General features: G+C 33.8%; 1 protein-coding gene and 1 long non-coding RNA gene across 3 annotated transcripts; both read left to right on the top strand.

Annotated features, from left to right (window-relative positions):
• The first annotated feature begins 361 nt into the window (after nucleotides 1–361).
• On the top strand, nucleotides 362–9724 carry LOC143237758 (monocarboxylate transporter 13-like). Of its 2 annotated transcripts, none has more exons than XM_076477319.1 (4): nucleotides 362–612; nucleotides 5173–5316; nucleotides 7528–8541; nucleotides 8873–9724. In XM_076477319.1, exons 1-4 carry the CDS (start codon nucleotides 390–392, stop codon nucleotides 9013–9015), a joined length of 1524 nt encoding a protein of 507 aa, XP_076333434.1. In that variant the 5' UTR covers nucleotides 362–389; the 3' UTR covers nucleotides 9016–9724. The 2 variants fall into 2 exon arrangements, with proteins under 2 accessions (XP_076333434.1, XP_076333435.1); XM_076477320.1 differs by having other exon boundaries at nucleotides 456–608.
• Nucleotides 9725–15243: 5519 nt separating this feature from the next.
• Nucleotides 15244–19405, top strand: LOC143237762 (uncharacterized). Its single transcript, XR_013020246.1, has 2 exons — nucleotides 15244–15383; nucleotides 18982–19405. It is a non-coding gene; the product is annotated as an uncharacterized LOC143237762 (long non-coding RNA).
• The last annotated feature ends 1653 nt before the right edge of the window (nucleotides 19406–21058 follow it).

Consider the following 21058-nt stretch of genomic DNA (forward strand, 5'->3'; position numbering starts at 1 on the left):
TTAGAACACTGACTTTACACGCAAGTTATTAAATCAGATTTATGCCATATTGAACTCTGTAAGTGACATCAAAATTACATATGAGAATGATTAAAAAAAAGAGTGGATAAACAATGTCATTTTGATCTTATGTACATGGTCACGTGATGCGGAATTTTTTATAGAGGGCTTTTCTACATGTTTTTTTATAGAAAGCTTTACGTAATGTGTAACAGTTATACTATATATATCAAATATATTTATCAATTTAAATAATTAGCATTTTCAGCTTTACATATGTAAAAGGGCAAGTCGGTATTCTAATAAATCATTCGTCTTGATATGTCACATGTGTAGCTATATCACTCCCATTTCTCAGTAAGCGTACGCACCTACGTGCTTTAAACAATATGGCAAATGTCCTTCCTGAGGAAAAGAGCATGCCAGTTCTCGCATCTGTTGAATATCGAGTCTGGATTGTTGCTGTTTCTTGTTCCATGATCGCGTTTTTCTTATTCGGCGTATTCAGATCGTATGGGATATTATACCTCGAGATAATTTTAACGTTCCATACAACAAGAGCGCAAGCTTCCTGGCCTCTCAGTCTATGTGCATCCATCATGAACGTGGTGGGTAAGTAAGAAAATATGTTGTTAGATGTTTCTGTTACAAAACCACATTACTAACGTTGAGGTTTAGTCTTCATAATACAGGGTTACTAAAACACTACTAGATAAATCATCCAAATAAATTAAGTTGTACCATTGAAATGTTCAACCTGATCACATCGTTTCATTTATTAGAGCTATTCTGTATAAACATAGTTGTAGCGTTTCCATGAGACTAAAACATATCTGTTAAATACCGCTGATTTTGCATTTATTTTCAAGTGAACAACACTAGTTTGTACGACTGATACAGTGATGAAATTGCTACCGTTATTTACAATTAACCGGAAATTGAGAGTTCTATGGCTTTCTAAACCTTGACGTTTGTAAATAATTTCACGTATAAAGTTAAAAGTAAAATAAGCCATTAGAAACTCAACATGTGCCACTTTTTCAACATTTGCAGTAAGGAAAAAAAAAAGAACAAAACAGGAAAATTTCCGTTTTATACGGACAAATTATGGCGAATTTACAACACTAAAATCAGGGAGTCAATTCCTCTCGGTAGACTCAGCAGATAGCCTGATGTGGCTGTGCTAAGAAACACACACACTCTGTCTACTAAATCAGCTTGAAGACTTTGTCTCTCTGTCAAATCAGACTGAAGACATCTTACACTATTAAATTAAAAACGGCTAACACAGATAGCCTCGTGTAGCTTTGCGCGAAATTCAAAACAAACGAACTTATCATCAGTGAGTAATAGTACAACAGTTCGATACCGAAACAAAAACACTTCACAACAACTCATTCATGGCAACCACATAAAGATATAATACACTTAATTAAAAACAGACGTATACTCCGCAGACAGTACATTCAAAATCGCAACCCCACACTTAAAACTCAGATAAACACAATAAGGAATAAAATACGAAACTTAATCAGACAACAGAAACAAGAAAACTGGGACACCTTCTGTTCCGATCTAAATCATAAAACTGATCCTAAACAATTCTGGACACATTTGAAAAGATTTACAAACACAGGAACAACAAACACAGTATATCCACCACTGGAACTGGATGGAGAAACAGCATACACTAACACAGAAAAAGCCGAGATATTTAAAAAACACCTAGAAAACACGTTCAAAACACATCATGAACCAGACATGAACAGATACTTTTATAATACAGTCACAAACTTTATTGACCAAAATAGAAGCATTTTACACCTAAATTTCCAGTCAACACTATTACACACCAAGAAAAAACAAAAGACTGGAGCACTCATCAACTGGTAAAACATATCACTGTTACAGAAGTAGTAACTGCTATTAAAAAACACAAAAAACAAAGCTCCTGGAGAAGATGGTATTCAAGCTATCCTCCTAAAACAAGGCACTCAGAGATTATATGAACACCTAACAGCGTTATTTAATCTCTCACTATCAGCTGGATATATCCCCGTTTCTTGGAAGGAAGCAATAGTATTAATGTTCCAGAAAGAAGGAAAGCCAGCGAATAAACCAAACAACTACCGCCCGATTAGCTTAACCAGTTGTATTGGCAAAGTATTAGAGAGGATAATTAGTAATCGTCTGTCAGTTTACTTAGAAGAAAATTCAAAATTACCAGAAATTCAAAACGGATTTCGAAAACCGCCAAACTACAGACCACCTGATTCGACTTACAGAATCAATTACCGACAGCTTCAACAAAAAAGAATGCACTGTAGCTTGCTTTCTCGACATTGAGAAAGCATTTGACACAGTGTGGCATAACGGCTTAAGACATAGATTGCTTGAAATGGCATTACCCCAGGAAACTATTCGCTGGCTGTCCAACTTCCTGGATAACAGAATGTGTAAAGTAAATGTAAATGGGGCCCACTCAGGGTCCTTTTCACCCGAAGCAGGAGTCCCGCAGGAGGGGTTGTTAGCCCTATATTATTTATCATGTACGTGAGTAATATGCCTCTGTCGGACCTAAATTTAGGTTATGCATCACAGTTCGCTGACGATGTAGCAGTCTGGAAAAGTGCCCCACTCCGTCAATAGCAGCAACGAACCTACAACCAGTCCTAAATAACATCGAAGAATACTGCCAGAAATACAGAATCAAAATTAATATTCCAAAACCCAAGTCATAGTATTCAGCAGACTGAATAAGCTGAAAAAGATCCACCAAAACTCTATATGAATGGATCACTTTTACTGACTGCTACTTCTGCTAAATTTCTAGGTCTAACCTATGACTCAAAATTAACGTGGCTACCACATATTAAAATGTACTGATAAGAATCTGGAAAAGAGCAAACTATGCAAGAAGTCTTTCAGGTAAAATCCAAGGAACATCACCAGACAACATACTTAAAATCTACAAAACGTACATTAGACCAACAATAGAATATGCATCGCCTGCCTGGATTAACATAGCACCCACACATGTACAGAAACTTCAACGTATACAAAATTCTGTACTAACTTCAGCATACAAAGTACCACGTAGCACCTCAACCACATTCATGCACAAGTATGCAAACATAGATACAATAGCTGAAAGACTCTTGCATAATTCTCTAAAATATTTCAATAAGAATTGGCACAAAAATGACTTAATGTGTGATCTCGACAGATATCACGTACATGATGTAAATGGTCCTAAATACCTCTCCCCTTTTAACATATATTTAAGAAATGTAACACAAGCTGGCCACTATCCACTAGACACTTAGTCCTTGTTTCTTTTTATTTTTATAATTATTATTTTCTTTTTTTAATCATTATTATTATTATTATTTTTTCTCTTCTCTTTTTGAATTATTATTCAAGTATTGAATAATAATTATTATTATTACTTTCTTTTCTGTGTGAGTGTTTGTCTTACTACAAGTAGTAGTAGCATTCTCTCAATCGAGAAAAAGGAGAAAAAATACAAAAAAATATATATATATATGAAAATACAAAAAAAAAATTAAATGGAAAAAAAAAAAACTTCTTGTTCGTCCATGCATGGACTGAGCCCTGAAATGGACCTGAGTATGATGTTATACTTTTACTCTGGCCCAAAGCTTAAAAAAAAAAAAAAAAAAAAACCCTAAAGACAGACGCTATAATCGTTCGGGAGGGAGGAAGAGGTCAAATGTACCTGACCCTCCTGGGTATTTAACAACATCAATACCCAAATACCCACACAGTCAAACTTGGAACTTGAGTAATAGTAGTTACCCACATATCACGAACTTCCTACAGTAAAGATAACTTGCAACTTACCTTTTGCTGGAACTACATGTTCACCTGCTGCTCACTTCAATCATTTTTATTTGTTTTCATCTCTGGGTTTTCATCACAATTTCTCACTTTTCATTAACAAATTTGGTCAAATAATTGAAGCTGTGAGAATTCATAGATGATTTACAACAATAAAACATAGGAATTTATAGATGATTTCCCTCAAATGTTAAACTTCTTATTTCATTTGGCAAAGATGGAGTATTTCCAACTGAGCTTCTCCCATTCATCCAACTAGTGTCTGTCTTTTCTGTGTACAAATAGTTTTAGTTGTTTCTTTCAACTGTTTGAGATCTGAGATTCATTTTTCGGGTATAGTATCCATGATCTTATAAAATACAAGCATAGCCTGTCAAAAATGGTAAAACAAGTACTATCACCCATACCCATAGTATATCTGTACCTAATATTTCATTAATACATTAATAGTGTTTCAACACTATTACAACACTGAAAACTTGTTTGCTTATAATTAAGCACAAAGCTACACAATGGCCTATTTGTGTTCTGCTCACCACGAGTATCAAAACCCACTTTCTATAATTCTTAGTCTATAGACATATTGCTATGCCACAGGAGAACTAGCATGAGAATGATATTTAATAAATTGCCATATGCGTAGCTATATGATGATAAAAATAAAGTTCAAAAAGTTTATATATATATATATAAAACGTTATAGGGAAAAATAGTAAATAATAAATATTTGTTTGATGTTAAGTACAAAGCTACGCAATGGGCTATCTATGCTCTGCCCATTACAGGTATCGAATCACCATTGTTAGTTTTGTAAGTCCACAAATATATCATTGAGCCACTGGTGGACAACTAATAACTGAAATATTACCATAAATCAATATTTATTCTTTTACCAAAATGGAAATTTTTCTCAATATGTTTTCGTTTCTGTAAACAATGTAGACATCTGACAAAGATAAATTACAAGCAGACATTGGAAGAGTAAACTCAGCAGAAGCGAACTAGGAAATTTATTCAAGTCATCAGACACTATGTCTTAGGAACTTTAACATTTTAGGAGATATTTAAATATTTTAACCTGTGATACTCACAGTTATAACATTGTAACTCATTACAATAAGACCAATATTGTTGTTCTTCGATCTTTATCAGTTGTCGCTGTTATTTTTAAATTTATTCAACATTTCAGATAAATATTCTTAAAGCAACCTTCAAGGTACAATTTTAGATGTGTACAGCTCCAACTTGTACCGTACGAGTGCAATAAATATAGAATATAACATTCACACACGTCTTCATTTTTTTTTACAGGGATATTCGCTGGACTCTTAATTCACTACGTGTCTGCCCGTTGTATTGTGATCACTGGAATGGTGGTATTAGCCCTGTCATTCAGTTTGTGTTTCTTAGCCCAAAACACGGTGCATCTGATAGTTTTCTTGGGTGTTTTACAAGGTTTGAAATTCTTTTACATATATTTTCACTTTATATTGAAGTATTTGTAGTTCATCGTATTCAAAAATAAAATATACGTATAAAGAATAATACTAAGCTTAATGCGTTTATCATCAACTACGTGTCAGTAGTATCATGTATAATATTATTGACTGTATCCTACTATTATTCTGCTATAATTATTATCAGCTCTATAGTTCATAATATCATACTATCATATTGTTACTGTTATCATTGTCAACTCTGATGAACAGTCTCCGAGATAATCTTGTTAGCTAAGTTTTATACATTTGATTGTATTACTACCAACTGTATGTCAGTAGTTTGATAATAGTTACGGAAAAGTGTCTTACTATTACTGTTATCAGTGATAATTATGTGCCAGTAGCCCAACGACTAATAATCCTATTCCCTAAATACGCAATGGTTACTGTTACTATTATCAATTATGTAGAAATTGTCTTGTGGACAATAGTGTTGCCAGACTACACTACTGACACTGTTATTGTTATTACATTTCTGTCATTAATCATGTAGATAACACTGCTGACTGAATGTTTCATTGACACTATTTTCATCATTGCTATCAAGTCAGTGTAAAAGATCTAGCAATATTGTTGGCTGCATTTTATACACTTACTGTTAATGTGACTAAAATGCTGCTTAAATAATTTGATATAAAATATTTTTACAACTTGAACACTCAAAGCTTCCAAAATATTGGAAAACCAAAAGCCCTAAAATTACAATAAAAACAAAACAGAAACCAACCCAACAACAACATAAAATAACATCTGCAGTTAACTTCTTCTTATAGCAGAAAGTATTTGTCACTGAGTGTCACACTGTTGTTTTCATTACCTGTTAATATGTGGAATCGGTTTCTAAGGTATATGCTGATTGATGAATTTGTTTTAATTTTTACTAACTCTGTATTGGTATTCTGGTAAGAAATATTGTTAATCGAGAGCTCTATTTTTACTCATATATTGTCAATTATGTATCAACAATCTGATAGGTGATAATGTTGATAGATTGCTTTGTTGTTATTATCACTAAATTTGTATTGGTAGTACAGAAAATAATAATTTGGCCAACACAAACTATTGTAATTATTACAGTTTCTGTCACGGCGATGTAGTACTTTTGGTTCTATAGTAAAGTTAAAGTAATCTTTTCAAGAACGAAATATATTATTTCTTGTGTAAATAAACGACAGGTATTACATATAAAAATGTTCTTCTGCTGCTTTGAATGATTATGTTAGATTTTTTTATAAGAAATTAAATAAAAATTTGAACAATTATCAATACTTTATATATTATCATTTAACAGATGGCGCGTCGAGATTGCGTTCTTCGTCAGATCATACAGTTTACAAAAACCAAGTGAACGACCTGACGAACAGCGTAGCTTGACACGTCCTTCTTCTTTAAATAAAAATGTATAAAACAATGCGATTGTTAAACCTTTTATCATTTTTTAAATATTTTCATGGCCTATGCGGTTTTAACTATATTTGACCAAAGATTTACTGAGTTATAATTGTGAGAAAATGAAGCTAACATTCAGAGTGCACAGTTGATTAACTTTAAATAAAATACATGTTGAATGAACTCTTAGAGACGTTTTAGGAAACATATTTATTTATCAAATTAATTTCAATTCTACAGTGATGTTGTTTTTCCTTTCTTAATTTAAATGAGTTATTTCCACTGTCCCACCCTAGGATCAAAATATCTGATGCACCTCCTCAATTCTAATTCAACACATTCACTGCGACTTTCATATGTAAATTGTATTTTAATTTTTAAAATTCTAGCATGAACTGGTAAAGATACGTATGAGTGTTTAGGCATTCTACATCATGGTCATTGAAGTTCCAATTATAGCTCAGCCGCAATGTACGGAGAAAACATCTAACTCATATATCTAATAGCTGTAGTAAATGTAGAAATAACACAAATTATCGAGAGTATGTGTTTCTTTGAAATAATATATATTTGTAAAAACCCGTATATAAGAAACAAATATTCATAAAGAAAACTGGGCTCATACAATAACTTGAAAAAAATTCAAGATAATGTAGAAACAGATACTACTTTAAAAAGTATGTTATTTTTATCATAAAATTTTAGGAAAATAATTCATATTAAACATAATATAAATATGTATAGGTACGATAAAGAAGCTGTTACTACCAATCTATAGGCACTGCCATAGGATTTGTTCTTCCAATGCTTCCAGTCATCATCAGCCGGAATTTTCACAAATATCGAGCTCTTGCTATTGGACTTACCTTTTCTGGAGCCACAATAAGTTCTTTTATTTTCCCACCACTTTTCGAACATCTTCTCTACACTTATTCACTTCGAGGGACTCTACTGATAATCGGGGGTGTCGTTTTACATGCTGTCTTTTTTGCAATCGGCCTCCAGCCGGGCTCTCTAATTCCTTCAAAAACGTTATCACACCAAACTACTTCACTGACTCTGACGTCAATAAACGAAGGAAAAAGCTCTATTAGAGAAGAAAAAATTGAAAATATGGCACCAAATGAGTTATCCATACCATCACCAGTAAGGGAGGATGACAGTTTGATGATAGATGACATTGATGCGCTACCTAAAGAGAGATTGTGTGAAGCTTGTAATGAAAATGTTTTTAAAAGGGAAGACTCATTAAAGGTCAATAGACTAAGAATACAGCTAAAGGCTAAAGAGAAAAAATGCGCAAACAATTTTCTAGCGGCTCTGAAAATTTTATTTTCTCTTTGTTCAAACTCATTGTTTCTTCTTATCGCCATAACCCATTCTGTGTTTTTCAATACAATGCACACGTTTCTTATGATAATTGTGGACTTTGCGGTGGATAGAGGAGACTCTGAGGAATCAGCAAGTCATCTAATTATAGAATTTTCAGCCGCTGATATATTTGGATCTGTATTATTATCGTGGATTTCTGATCGGTTCTCCATCAAGAAGAAGAATTCCATAGTACCCAGCATTCTTTTACAGGGAATTTTGTTTGCTTTATTTTCTGTAGCTAACAATAAACTGGCGATGCACCTCCTGTGCTTATGCTTTGGTATGCTTACAGGCTTGACACGAGTGTTAGTTATTGTGGTTGTACCCGAATATTTGGGACTAGAAAATCAAGCCATAGCTCAAGGTCTACTGATGTTTGTAGTTGGAGTAACATCCATGGGCAAGCCACTTTTGATAGGTAAGTTCGTAAATGTGTTGTAGCCTTTAGGCACTAGGTTAAGACACATAAGACACTAGGATTTGCTAATTATTTATTTATTGATTGATTGCTGTAACTATAACATTATTTTCAAATTAAAAATACAATGTCATCTTATAAAACTCTGGTGTAACGATTGTTGTACAACAGTTTGTTCCTTATTGTATAAATTTAAAACATTCCTTTACTCAAGCAAGTAACTACGTACTTTAATAATACATAGGCAAACAACAACTTGTGCTTATAAATCATTGTTTTTGCCTACCTATTATATCACTCACTATTATATTTTATATTTTTGTTTAAACAGGATATTTTCGGGACGAAACTGGATCTTATGATAATGTTTTCCTCATTCTCGGAGTTCTGAGCATCATTGTTGCTTTATTGTGGCTCTTAGAACCACTACTTAAACGACAGCGAGTTGTAACTAGCCAACAGAAAGTAACATAACTGCTGGGTTCGGTTTTTCAAGTAACAAATAGAGTATAAGAGCCATTGGCTGTCTGTTGATAGTTACATTTTGAAATGACTGTGTAAATCATATGATTTGGATTTCTAGATCTGAGCCCAGAAAAGAATTGATTTTCAAATTATAGAAAAAAATTGATAATACTTTTAGCCGAGAAAATTCCGTGTAGTTTTTTATTGAATCTTAATATTAATAGCATTTTGGTGATATATATGTAAACAAAACTGATCAAACTAAAATGACAGTATGATAACCTAGATATGACAGTTTTTATCATTTCTAGCAGAATGAACATAGTCATCAATAAAAGGAAAGTTTATTATATATAAACCTTTCAGAACTTATTTTGGAATCGTTTTTAAATTAGAGGTTGAAACCAGTAGTAATTATCCACAATAATTACAGAATAAATTTACGACAGTACAAATTATACTGAACTTCAACTAATAATGATAATAATCAAAAAACATATTTTTCATTTCTTAAAGATTCTTAACAATATTGCATTTTTCAGTGAATGAGGTTTATCTTAAAATATACCAGAGTAATGATACAACAACCATTTTTATTGTTTGTTTCCTAAATAAATGTTATTTGTATTTAATCGTACTTTCGCTTTTAACTATAGTTATATATTAATAACAGTATTGAAATGGGTGTATAATAAATAAAGAAACTGTTTTGTTATTTTCATTTTAGAAACATTTTGACTATTTTTATAATTGATACTTTTTCTCATCAAAACTGAAAATTAAAACCAATGATAATATGGAATAATTTATATCTACTCTGATACGTTTTGTACTTTTTCTTCGACTTCCTATACAAATAAAGATTTCATTAAATTCCTATATTCAAGCTCCAGTGATGGATAAGCCACAAAGACTATAAAACAGGTATTTGTTCGTTTGGATGTGGTCTCTGGAAGAAAAACTTGAAAAGGAATACAAATAAGTACATGGGCATAATCGTCCCTAATTTTTACCTGATGTAATAGGGAAAGCCACTATACAACAACATCTGTTATCAACTTTTCAGTACTCTTTTTGCTCTGACAAATTACTCCTCTGAACCAGAAATTAAAACTACTTGTAAACTTGTGAAGAGGTATTTTGTACTTTCAAGCCGAACAGCAGTTAATGCAAAACATGAATTAGACCAGATGGGCAAGAACCTAAAGCTTCAGAACTATGTATTCCTTCTTTAGAACTACTGACTAGAAGGAAGGCAACCAGTCAACAGCCGTTTGCGCTCCTAGTGTTAACCTAAAACTGGTAATGACTGTCACTTTTATAAAACACCTCGAATAATTGAAAAAAAGAAATCATAACTAGATTATTTTTAAACTTTCACACATACAAAGTAATTTTGAAGGTCAACAGCTCCAAAAATACTTATGTACTGTTATTTGGAACCATAATCTCAGCTTCTTCAAAACGATTTAATTTCTGGAATAAACAGGAGATACCTAACTATCAACCAGTATGTGTAACATGAAGCTCATTGACGAGGCGGTGATAAAAAAGATACTGTTTGTCAGCAAGTCTAATGAATTAACTGATCATTTAAGCCCTTTACTACCACATTAGGCCTTGTGGTTACAGTGCTTGAGTCATAATCTGCAAATCAGGAGTTCGAATCCCGTAATCGAACATGCTCGTTCTTTTGGATGTGAGGGCGCTATAAATGACGGTCAATCTCTGGCGATAGGTGATGCTAAATAATTACCTCCCTCTAATCTGTAATTTCTAAATTAGGGATAATACAAGTATCTCTGAATTAGTTTTTCGCAAAATTTAATAAATACACACTTCTCTGGCACAACACGAATACCTACGTGACTGTTCTTGATCTCAACTCATTAAAAATTCAACATAGAAGTCCAGTGGAAATCTCACAATACCTCAAGGTCCATTCTGGTACAAAATAAACAGCGATCTGCCAAAGATAATCTCAAAAACATCATATATGTAATTCCGTATTCCTGCAATGTTACGTACATTGGAGAAACGGGAAGAAAATTCGCGACAAGAATGAAAGAATATAAAGATAGCACAAAACTCATGAAAACACAAAATTCAGTCATTGCAGAGCATGCCACGTTAACTGGACATAGAATAAACTGGGAGAAAACTAGAATCATTGATATAGACAAATTCTGGAAGACAAGAAAAATAAAAAAATCATTTTATATCAACACTATTAAACCTTCACTAAACAAGGATTCCGGATTAGAGGTAAGTAACCTGAGGCTGCTATTAGTTGAATCTACAGGAAATCTCTTCTCTAATCAGAACAGTGGTAATACAACCAATCATAACACTCTCTCCATTATCCACCAGGACACTATACAAGTCCGACAACACCTACACACACCTCTAGTCACAGGGAGTCCAGAGCTAGCACTGAGCAAGTCAGACGTGCTGATATCTCTGCCAACATGCTTTTAAAGACGAAACGTTCATCCATGCCAGTCAGGCCATTAGTACCGCCGGTAATCGTCGACGGTCTACCGTCGAACCTCACGCCGCTTCAAGTCGCCACGTTGATCGCCCAAGCCAAGCCAGGGACAACCATTGAACCGTCCAGGGCCCGAATCTTACGCCGGGACGGAATTCTCATCCAACCCGCCACTACCGCAGACCAAATTTATCTGTGCCAGCCACGGAACACCGAATTTAATGTAAGTTGTTCCCCTACCAAAAGTCCTGTCAGTCTTTACTCAGTATTCCTCAGGGGTGTCGACCCACGAATTCAACCAGAAGAAATCAAACAAGCCATAGAACCTCAAATCCAAGCCAATGTATATGCTGTTCATCGAATTTTTTCAAACAACCAACGGACAACTTCCAACGAGAAACTACAAAAATACTGCCAAGTCCAGATCTAAATAGAAGAAACACGAACATAAATACAGGTAACTCGACCCAGAAGACGTCAACTCCCTCTGTTGGCAACACGCCAAGTTTCAGCAGTGCAAGAAAGAAAAGGGACAGATCATGCCAGACTTCAGTCCCAGTTCCACAGAATTCAACAACCAGCCAGACTCAAACCATTACCAAGATAACTATCGACGCGACAGTTCAAACTGAAAAACAAACTACCTCCACGCAGAAATCGCAAACCAAAATCACAAGAAGAAACAAAGCATCACAGACCAGCGAAGAACAACTCACCGAAGAACAGCCAGTTGTTCCACCGCCTTGACCACGTTTTTCACTTGCACCAATGGGCTTCAAGTGTGAAAACACGTTCATGACGAAGTTACTACCTGATCTACAAGACCGCAGCTAACAGTTTCCACGTGTACCACCATCACAGTTCATCAGTTTTTACTTTTTCTTTTTATTCCTATGTTTGTATCCACCTACTTCCGGGCACGGTCTGGTTAAATATTTCGGCGCCCAGGCCGTGAAAGTGGGTTTTCTAGGGGTACTCCCGTTTCCCCCACAGTAAAATCTCTGGCATCGGACCTGTAGGTCCCAGCCACATTCTTACCTGATCCTGAAAAGAGCCGTTTATTTAGTCATAGTTTATCCAGATACAGAAAATTTTAAATCAACTCGCCAGCCGCCAGCGTACTCCGTACATGGGCCAAGGTCTGGCTCACTTCACTTATGCTGCTCTCGTCCAGTTCTCCCGTCTTTCTTATCACTCACAAATAACCCACTCCACCTTAAAAATATCAAAATAAAAGAAAAGGAAGAAACCCCACACAACATGTCCTACAGAACAATATAAACTTGGTAAATTTATTCAAAAACACAAAATCTTTTGAAAATCACGTGAGAAACGACAATAAGAAAGACATCATGATCTTCCACATAAAGACAAATATTTCTTCCATCCAAACCATAATGTCTGTTTTCAGTAAAATACAAACTTTAAATAAACTACTATTAATACCATCAGTGATCTGCTGGTTATGTAACTCCAACAATGTAAACATGTACATTGAACTGTCTCCAGATATATATTCTACTTCTGACTCCACTAACTTAGTGATTTCTGCACCTGATCGACCAAAACCCAAGAGCACTTCAATGTTGTCATTCTCTCCTCTAAAACATTAACTGTAAGTCAACACAAACTTCTCAGTAAAGGTCTAAATTTTCTTCTACCACTAAAACATAGAAACCTTTGAAGTAATTTCGGACTTATAAGAATTTGGACACAAATTAACACTTCGATTATTTTTTTACAATCAAATCACTTAAAGAAATAGTTTTGACTCATAGTTCAATGGAATATCCTTCTCGTTACCTCCAGCTAACAGGCAATTTCAACTAGAGAGTTTTATTACTACAGTTTAAAATGGAATAATTCAAGCCGTTAATTCCCATCAAAATTTGGAAAAAAATCTTTCCTGTAGTGAACATACTGCTCTAATTTTACTTAAACATGAAAATGAAATCCTTTTAAAACCAGTTGATAAAGGTAGCGCCATTGTCATTCCAGTCCATCTACATAAAAGAGGCGTACTGAACTTAATGGCACAAACCACAATAAAAAGATAAATTTGGTTCTCATATCGCAATTTGTTTAAGTTATCAGAGCTATGCCACGTAGCTTATAGAAAATTCAACACTTAAATATCCATGTCCAGGTTGCTTTTACATGTTACCAAAATACACAAAACCAACAATTCTGGTCGTCCTATTATATCTAATTGAGGTATCACTAATGAATCAATAATTACCAGAATGGAAAAATCCCTTCAAAACAAAAGCACTCCTTTTTTAACATACTTAAGCTGTGTGTTGTGAAATATCGCATGTTTACAAACCTTCCTCTACCAGGAGTGGAGGTGATATCTTACTGAAAAACGTTCGCCTTTTAACGCTGAGTGCGCTATAAAAGTGACAGTCGAACCAATTACTTGAATGATAGTAACCAGGTAGGAAGCTGCTGGTTGATTTTCTATTACATAGTTTTAACTTAGAGACGATTATACTTTAACATTGTATCGCATAATGTGCTGTTCAGGTTGATAACGCTAAGTACTCTCCATGAAAGAGAAATATATTATATATGTGATATTATTGTTCACAGGATTCTAATTTCTTCAACTTGTACTAATGTTATCATCATATTTAGTTTGTTATGTAACAAGTTTCACATTTTCTTCTGTTCATTAAGTTATGTAAAATTATGTTTAACAAATGTTTGTGTCTAATATTTGTACAACGTCACAGAGGGAGTGAGTGTAGCACTCCCTATTCCTAATTTTGAAATGACATTAAATCAACATCATCAAAGCCATCTCTTGGGCTACTTTAATCGAATGACGGTATGTGATTGTCATATTTACAACGCACACCCCCAAACGTCAGACAACAAATTTGCAGCAATGGAATCATGGACATTCGGATTCTACTATGTAACAAACGTTTTACTTTTACTTGTTCCTGGGCATAAGTTGTTATTTCCTAATTGCTTATGCCTAAAGAAAATGGGAAAGACCTATTTTTTCTCTTCCAACTTTGCTTTTGTGACCTGTGTAATGAAAATTTCAACTTTCCTGGTAGATTCAGTGCTTATTAGCTGATAGAGAATTTTCTCGAACATACAAGAATTCTCAAGAACTTTCTGGAATGTTGTAGAACTAACAAGAATTTTGAAAAACCTATTAGAATTTTCTTGAAATTTCCATAGTAATATATATTCAGGGGCTCACCACTTCAGTTTAATTCTAGCTGCCTAAGTGAACACACAGCCCTATCTGATTTTCTGAGAGATGGCTTCAAGAAGCTGCAAGCATGCGCAGATGCATTCTGCTATGTATGAGGCCAATTTATCAAGACAAGAGCGAAAAAGTACTCCATTACAGCATCTGTTAAAATGTGTGAAGCCTTCATGGCATATATTGGCATAAGACGGACAATTTTGCATGCTTGAATAATAATAGTTTATATTATACAAATTTCAGACCTTTTAAAATTTAAATATCTTTTAATTTATTTTTTTAATTTTCAATAGTATAGAACAAATATCACATATAAAATATTTTGCACGAACCTCTTACACATTAGTTGTGGATGAAATAAATTTATTCTTCACAATAACAATTTTATTTTGTTCTTTCGCAGGATGGTACAGAAGGGAAAAGAGAGCCATGAAGTTTGCTATTCCAAGAATTTGGCGTGAGCCCACTGATCACTCAAGCAATTGCTACTTCTGCACAGTGGACCCTTTCAAACTTTGAGCTGGCAAGAATGCATCTGCTATCATGTATTCGGACCTTCCATCATCCATCACCTCAGTGTCACACTGCCCTGAAGTCCCGGTACCTACTCCGTCAGAGAGAAAGCAGCCATCCTCAGAAGAGAGCAGCAAATCAGAAGAGGAAGTAAGCGTTGAAGATCCAGATTATAATTTCAGAGGTGCAGCTGGTGAGAGAAACCCATACTACCCCAACCAAAGAGACCTCAATGACTAGATCAGAGATCTTGGTCTAATTAAGTCAAATGCTGAGACTATATTTGGGGACCGATACGTGAAAGTGATTCACATTACAATCTCAAATCTCGAAAAACTACCCACTTCTAAACATTTTTGAATAACTTCAGTAAAATACATGTAAATCATGATTCATATGTTGTTTTATTCAGACTTTATGTAAATGAAAATGTGCAAATTTGCCCGTTTTTACAAAGAAAATAGGTTAATTTCTAAATTTCATTATCCAGGTCATAAAAGCAAAGTTTCAAGGTACTAATAGCCATTTTCTGCACTTTTACAACATAAGCAATTAAGAAATAACATATCCTATCCAGGAACAAAATTTGTGTTACATGGTGTTCCCTATCCGATACAATAACGAAGCTTTACCATACATTAAACATTTCAGCTTTAGGTTTAAATAAGCTAGCTATGCTATATAAAGGAAGTGAAATGAATTTCTTTATTCGTCATGCGGGGAACACTAAAATCTTAGAGATGTGGTTGAACAAGAAGAAGTTTGAACATATTACAAAAGTACTCATTTATACATTGTAAAATATCAAATATTTATTGTTTTAGTGTCATATATACAATAAAACAATCGTTTAATCTGTCAATGTTGCAGTTTTGTATGACAAAACCTCTTTAAAAAACAAAATATTTGTAGCAGCAATGGGCCAGATGTGATATATATATATATATGCAGTATAAAATAAAATGTCCAACATACTGCAAACAGCATGTAGACAAATCTTTATAAACACTTTATACACACTGTGAAGTAGTAAACAAACCAACTACAGAGTAAAAGATATGAAAAAGTCTGTAGAGCAAAAACAAAAAATTCACAAAACCACAAATTTCTCAATCTGACAGACTAACGTTGTTGAAAAGAGATAGCTCTCTTTTGACTTCACCTTATGCAAATCTAAATGCTTATGATGGAATTACATTACATTGGGTAAAACATTTTATTAGTTTTGTTCATCACCTTCGTGATAACAAGTTATAATACTAATCATTTTGCAATACTACTAACGAACTAACAATACATTAGTGGCCTCCGCTGGTACAGCGTTATGTCTACTGATTTACAACACTAAAATCAGGGGTTTCATCCTTCTCCGTGGGCTAAGCAGATAGCCCGATCTGGCTTTGCCATAAGAATACACACACACGATACACTTGTAGCCATGTTTTAGGGTTACGATCACTCTGTGAGTTTCCAAGAAACAATTTCAAAACTTAAAAATACGTATTTATCAAACTTACAAGGGAATTTTATCTGGTACTTCAAAATCAATGCAATGTATTACTAATTTTTCTTGTGTTTTCTAAGTATTAATTAACGATTTAAATGTTGCCATGTGTTAATTGAAACATAACTCTTGTAAAAAGTTTATTTATTGTTCCTTTTATGAGGTGTTTTAAAATAGAATACAAATCAAATTTATGCGAGTAGGTTACGGACAAGTACACCGTTATTTAACAAAAATACCCGCGATATTTTTAGCTTTTACTTCTTAATATTTCTGTAAATAATACATTCATTACAACTTTTCCAATTTGATACGTCAGTTGAGATAATAATTAGTAGACTGGTGTAACGTTCACAATAATGTATTGTATTAAAATCAAATATACAATTAAAACTTCACTTTTCATTGTGAAAATAAGCCATCTCGAGGCAGTCAAACGAAACACGGAAATTTTAATTTCTTACAAGTGTCAGGATATAATTTGTATTTTACAGTGCCCTCTATAGAAAAGGTTTTCAAACTTTCACTTCAGTGACAATCCTTTACTCTGTTTTGGGATTAGCTTTATGATATCTGTTACAAGAAATTGCATGTTTGATGTTGAAACTCGAGCAATAAAAACATCGGTTAAAAGACCAGAATTGTGGATAAAATATGTGGATGACAAGTTTCTGGATAATAGATGGACATTATTTAAGAAATGGCCTATTATAAACCTCATTTCTTGTTGTTTTTTTTTTGTTTTTGTTTTGTTGGAATTTCGCACAAAGCTACTCGAGGGCTATCTGTGCTAGCCGTCACTAATTTAGCAGTGTAAGACAAGAGGGAAGGCAGCTAGTCATCACCACCCACCGCCAACTCTTGGGCTACTCTTTTACCAACGAATAGTGGGATTGACCGTCACATTATACACCCCCACGGCTGGGAGGGCGAGCATGTTTAGCGCGACGCGGGCCCTAACCCGCGTCCCTCGGATTACGAGTCGCACGCCTTACGCGCTTGGCCATGCCAGGCCCATTTCTTGTTTCTTTTATAAAAATCAAGTTAAAAATAATTGACAATTTTACAGAAAAATCAAGGATGCCACGCCAGCGATTGGCATATCTTTTTACTTCTGTTTCGTATTCCTTCTGTCCCGCACCATATAGGTCGCTGCCCCACACAACTAAATTGCCGTGTTGCCAAAAACAAAATTTCTTGGTGCATGTTGCTGTCCCTTGGTGGCTGTTTCGGTTTCTCGAAGGATGCTTAGGTACAAGTTTTATTTTAATAAAAGATTGTGGTATTGTGTGTCACAGAAACCAATATTCAAGTTTCCATAGTGATACTACCAAAAACATTAAATTTCTGAAATATGTTTTCGAAGTTAAGTAATAGTTTTTAAAACTAAGTCTGGTTTTTATTTATTCACTTATGCACAAAAAAAATTATTCAAAGGATCCTTCTCACGCCATATTTCCAATGTGTTAGTTATTCATCAGCAATATGGGTTTTCGTACTTGGTTGGTCATTAGCTGGTACATTTTAGTGTTTTGACGCCAGAGGTCATTATTATCATATTATCTCTAATGAGAACATCTATAACTGAGATGGTCAGCAATATGAACACTCATACAGTCATACTTCCTGTTGTAGGACAACTGGTAAATAAAATTTTCATATGTATATTCAGCATTGCCATAAATAAACATAAGCTTGTGACATTTAAGACTTCAATTAAGACATAAACTTGTTTTATTAACTTTTTATGTAACATAATATGAATCAAAACTTATCATTTCACAAAATGTTTTATGTTAATAGTAAAATTATAATAAACGTAAATAAACAAGAGGACTTTTTTTTTTTACCTGAAAAGAAGTTTATTATTAGGTCACTAATTCATTAATTTTATTTATGGTGAATTACTATAGTTCTTAATAACATGTAACTCCTGGAGATGTTTCATTTAAAATAGTTCAGCATAATAACAAATGATAATTTGCTGCCGAAAATTATCATGGATACGCGAGAGCATTATTTAGTAGATTATCCCAAATTTATGCACACATTCTCAAAAAGGTTCGTCATCTCTATGTTGTCGAACGACGAGAAACAGGCCACATGACATGTCATTTCTAGAAATTACTTTTTTGTGCGAGCACTTTATATTATTCTCTTTTAATTTCAATATTATGTATTTTTTGCTGTAACACCAAGATTTTATATAAATTACCTAAACATATTCTTTTCTGTTTTTTGCAGGAAAAGAAAGACACATAACTACAACAGTTTTCAAATAAAGCGTATTATGTGTATTTTGAAAAAAAATCTTACTAAGAAGACAAATCGAAGAAATGAGAAAATGGACTAGATAAAAGAAAATAGACTTTGCCTTTTAATATTTCATTGGTCCGGCGTAAGCTTGGAAACCATTGAGATGACTACTATACTTTGCTCATGTAACGTGTAAGGCTACAACACTCGAAATAAAAACGAAATTTCATATCAGAACCTTCAATTTTCTAAATGACCTGATGTGTTTGTATTTACACCCCGAGAGACTTTTCACACAGCTTCATTTGATTTTGAATATGATATCAATAGATATGATGATAGATAATGTTTTTTCAACCTAAAAGATCTGTTGAACCACTACTTTTCACAAAAGATAGTGGTTTTTTCAAACGATTCTTCAGAGATTTTAAGATCCAGATCTCGAGCAAAGAACTTACTTTGCCAGGGATATCATTTTACTGGTACGTAAATCGTGATAAAAAGTTTATGGTATACTTTTTGCAGAAAGGTTCACTAATTCATTGTAACCACATTGCTGAATTAATACCGACACTAGAAACTGCTGTCTATGAGTTGTGATTCTTCAATGATTCCTCCAAAAGAACTCTAAAAGGTGTTCTTCACAATTGTAACACATGCATTTGTTCCTATTGCTTATTCGGTTCACTTGAAGGATGCTTACGAAAATATCGAGCTTCTTCTCAACAAGATCAAATGTAAATAACATGGCTGGTTACTTTGTGGAGGCTTAAAAGTCCTTTGTATGTGGTGAATCAACAGTAGGGTTATAAAAAGTGTTCATGTTTTTTTGTGTGTCAATTGGATAGCAGAGCACAAAATCACCACTGGATAAATAATCAATGGCCATGCAGAGTCAGCCTGATATCATGATCGAAATAAAATTAAACCTGAAAATTTGGTTAACACAAAAAAGTCCTAATATCTTCACTTCACATAAAAATGGGTTTGATGAAGCAATTTGTAAAAGTCTTAGACAAAGTTGAAGACTGCGACAAATCAGCTTTACATCAACCACTATACTGGTACAAGTATGTTGATGATACAATTTTTTTACTGTTTACAAGTGAACTTAATGTAGCGGTGTATCGAGTTAACGTGATTGAAAAACTAACGAAATAACATTTCTTAACCTTAAAATCACAAGAACTGATACACAATTCAAACCAGGAATCCACAGATAAATCACCCGTACTAGATTATACACTTTTTGGGACTCAGCACATGAAACAAAACAAAATCTCAACATATTAAGAAACCAAATAAACACAGCCATAAAACTGTGTTCACCTGATAACATTAACGATGACATGAACAAAGAACAACACTTCATCAACATCAACAGAAAAAAACGTAGAAAAAATTATACGCACACAATTAGACCAACAACAATAAATCCCAAGATACAACAAACTACAAAACCTGATACTGCTGCATACCAAATGTTCCCAACATCAGCGAAAAAATAGCCAGTATTTGTAATCTTAAAACACAACATTCCAGTAACCAACAAATTTACTCAAAAACCAGGTACAAAACTAAAGTCCATACTAGGTAAAAACTACACTGACAAATACAATACCAACATAATTTATATAATACAATGCAACAACTGCCACGGTATCTATATTGGAGAAACAAGCAGAAAAAAGGAAACTAGACCAAAAATCACAAAAAAACACCATCACAAGTTTCAGAATACTGCAACTCAAATAAACACAACGTAACCATAGAAAATTTCTAGATACTAAGTAGGAAAACACATATAAACAAACGCAAAATTAAAGAACCCCTTCTTTCCAGCAACTAAAACCAAAATTAAACCACTATGCTTCTTATTAACCTAACATCTACCTGCAACGCCCTCTATAATCCTATACTCGTTTATACTCTCGTCCCTAAGACATATTTCCGGCAACGGTTACTTGTAAACTCTCTTTGTTTTCTGAAGATCACCTACGAAGGTCGAAACGTTGTTCTCTGCTTATCAATAAAAGTGTTAATATTCATACCAGCCGTTCTGCGA

The sequence above is a fragment of the Tachypleus tridentatus genome, chromosome 13 (genome assembly GCF_004210375.1).
Source record: "Tachypleus tridentatus isolate NWPU-2018 chromosome 13, ASM421037v1, whole genome shotgun sequence".
Lineage (NCBI taxonomy): Eukaryota > Metazoa > Arthropoda > Merostomata > Xiphosura > Limulidae > Tachypleus > Tachypleus tridentatus.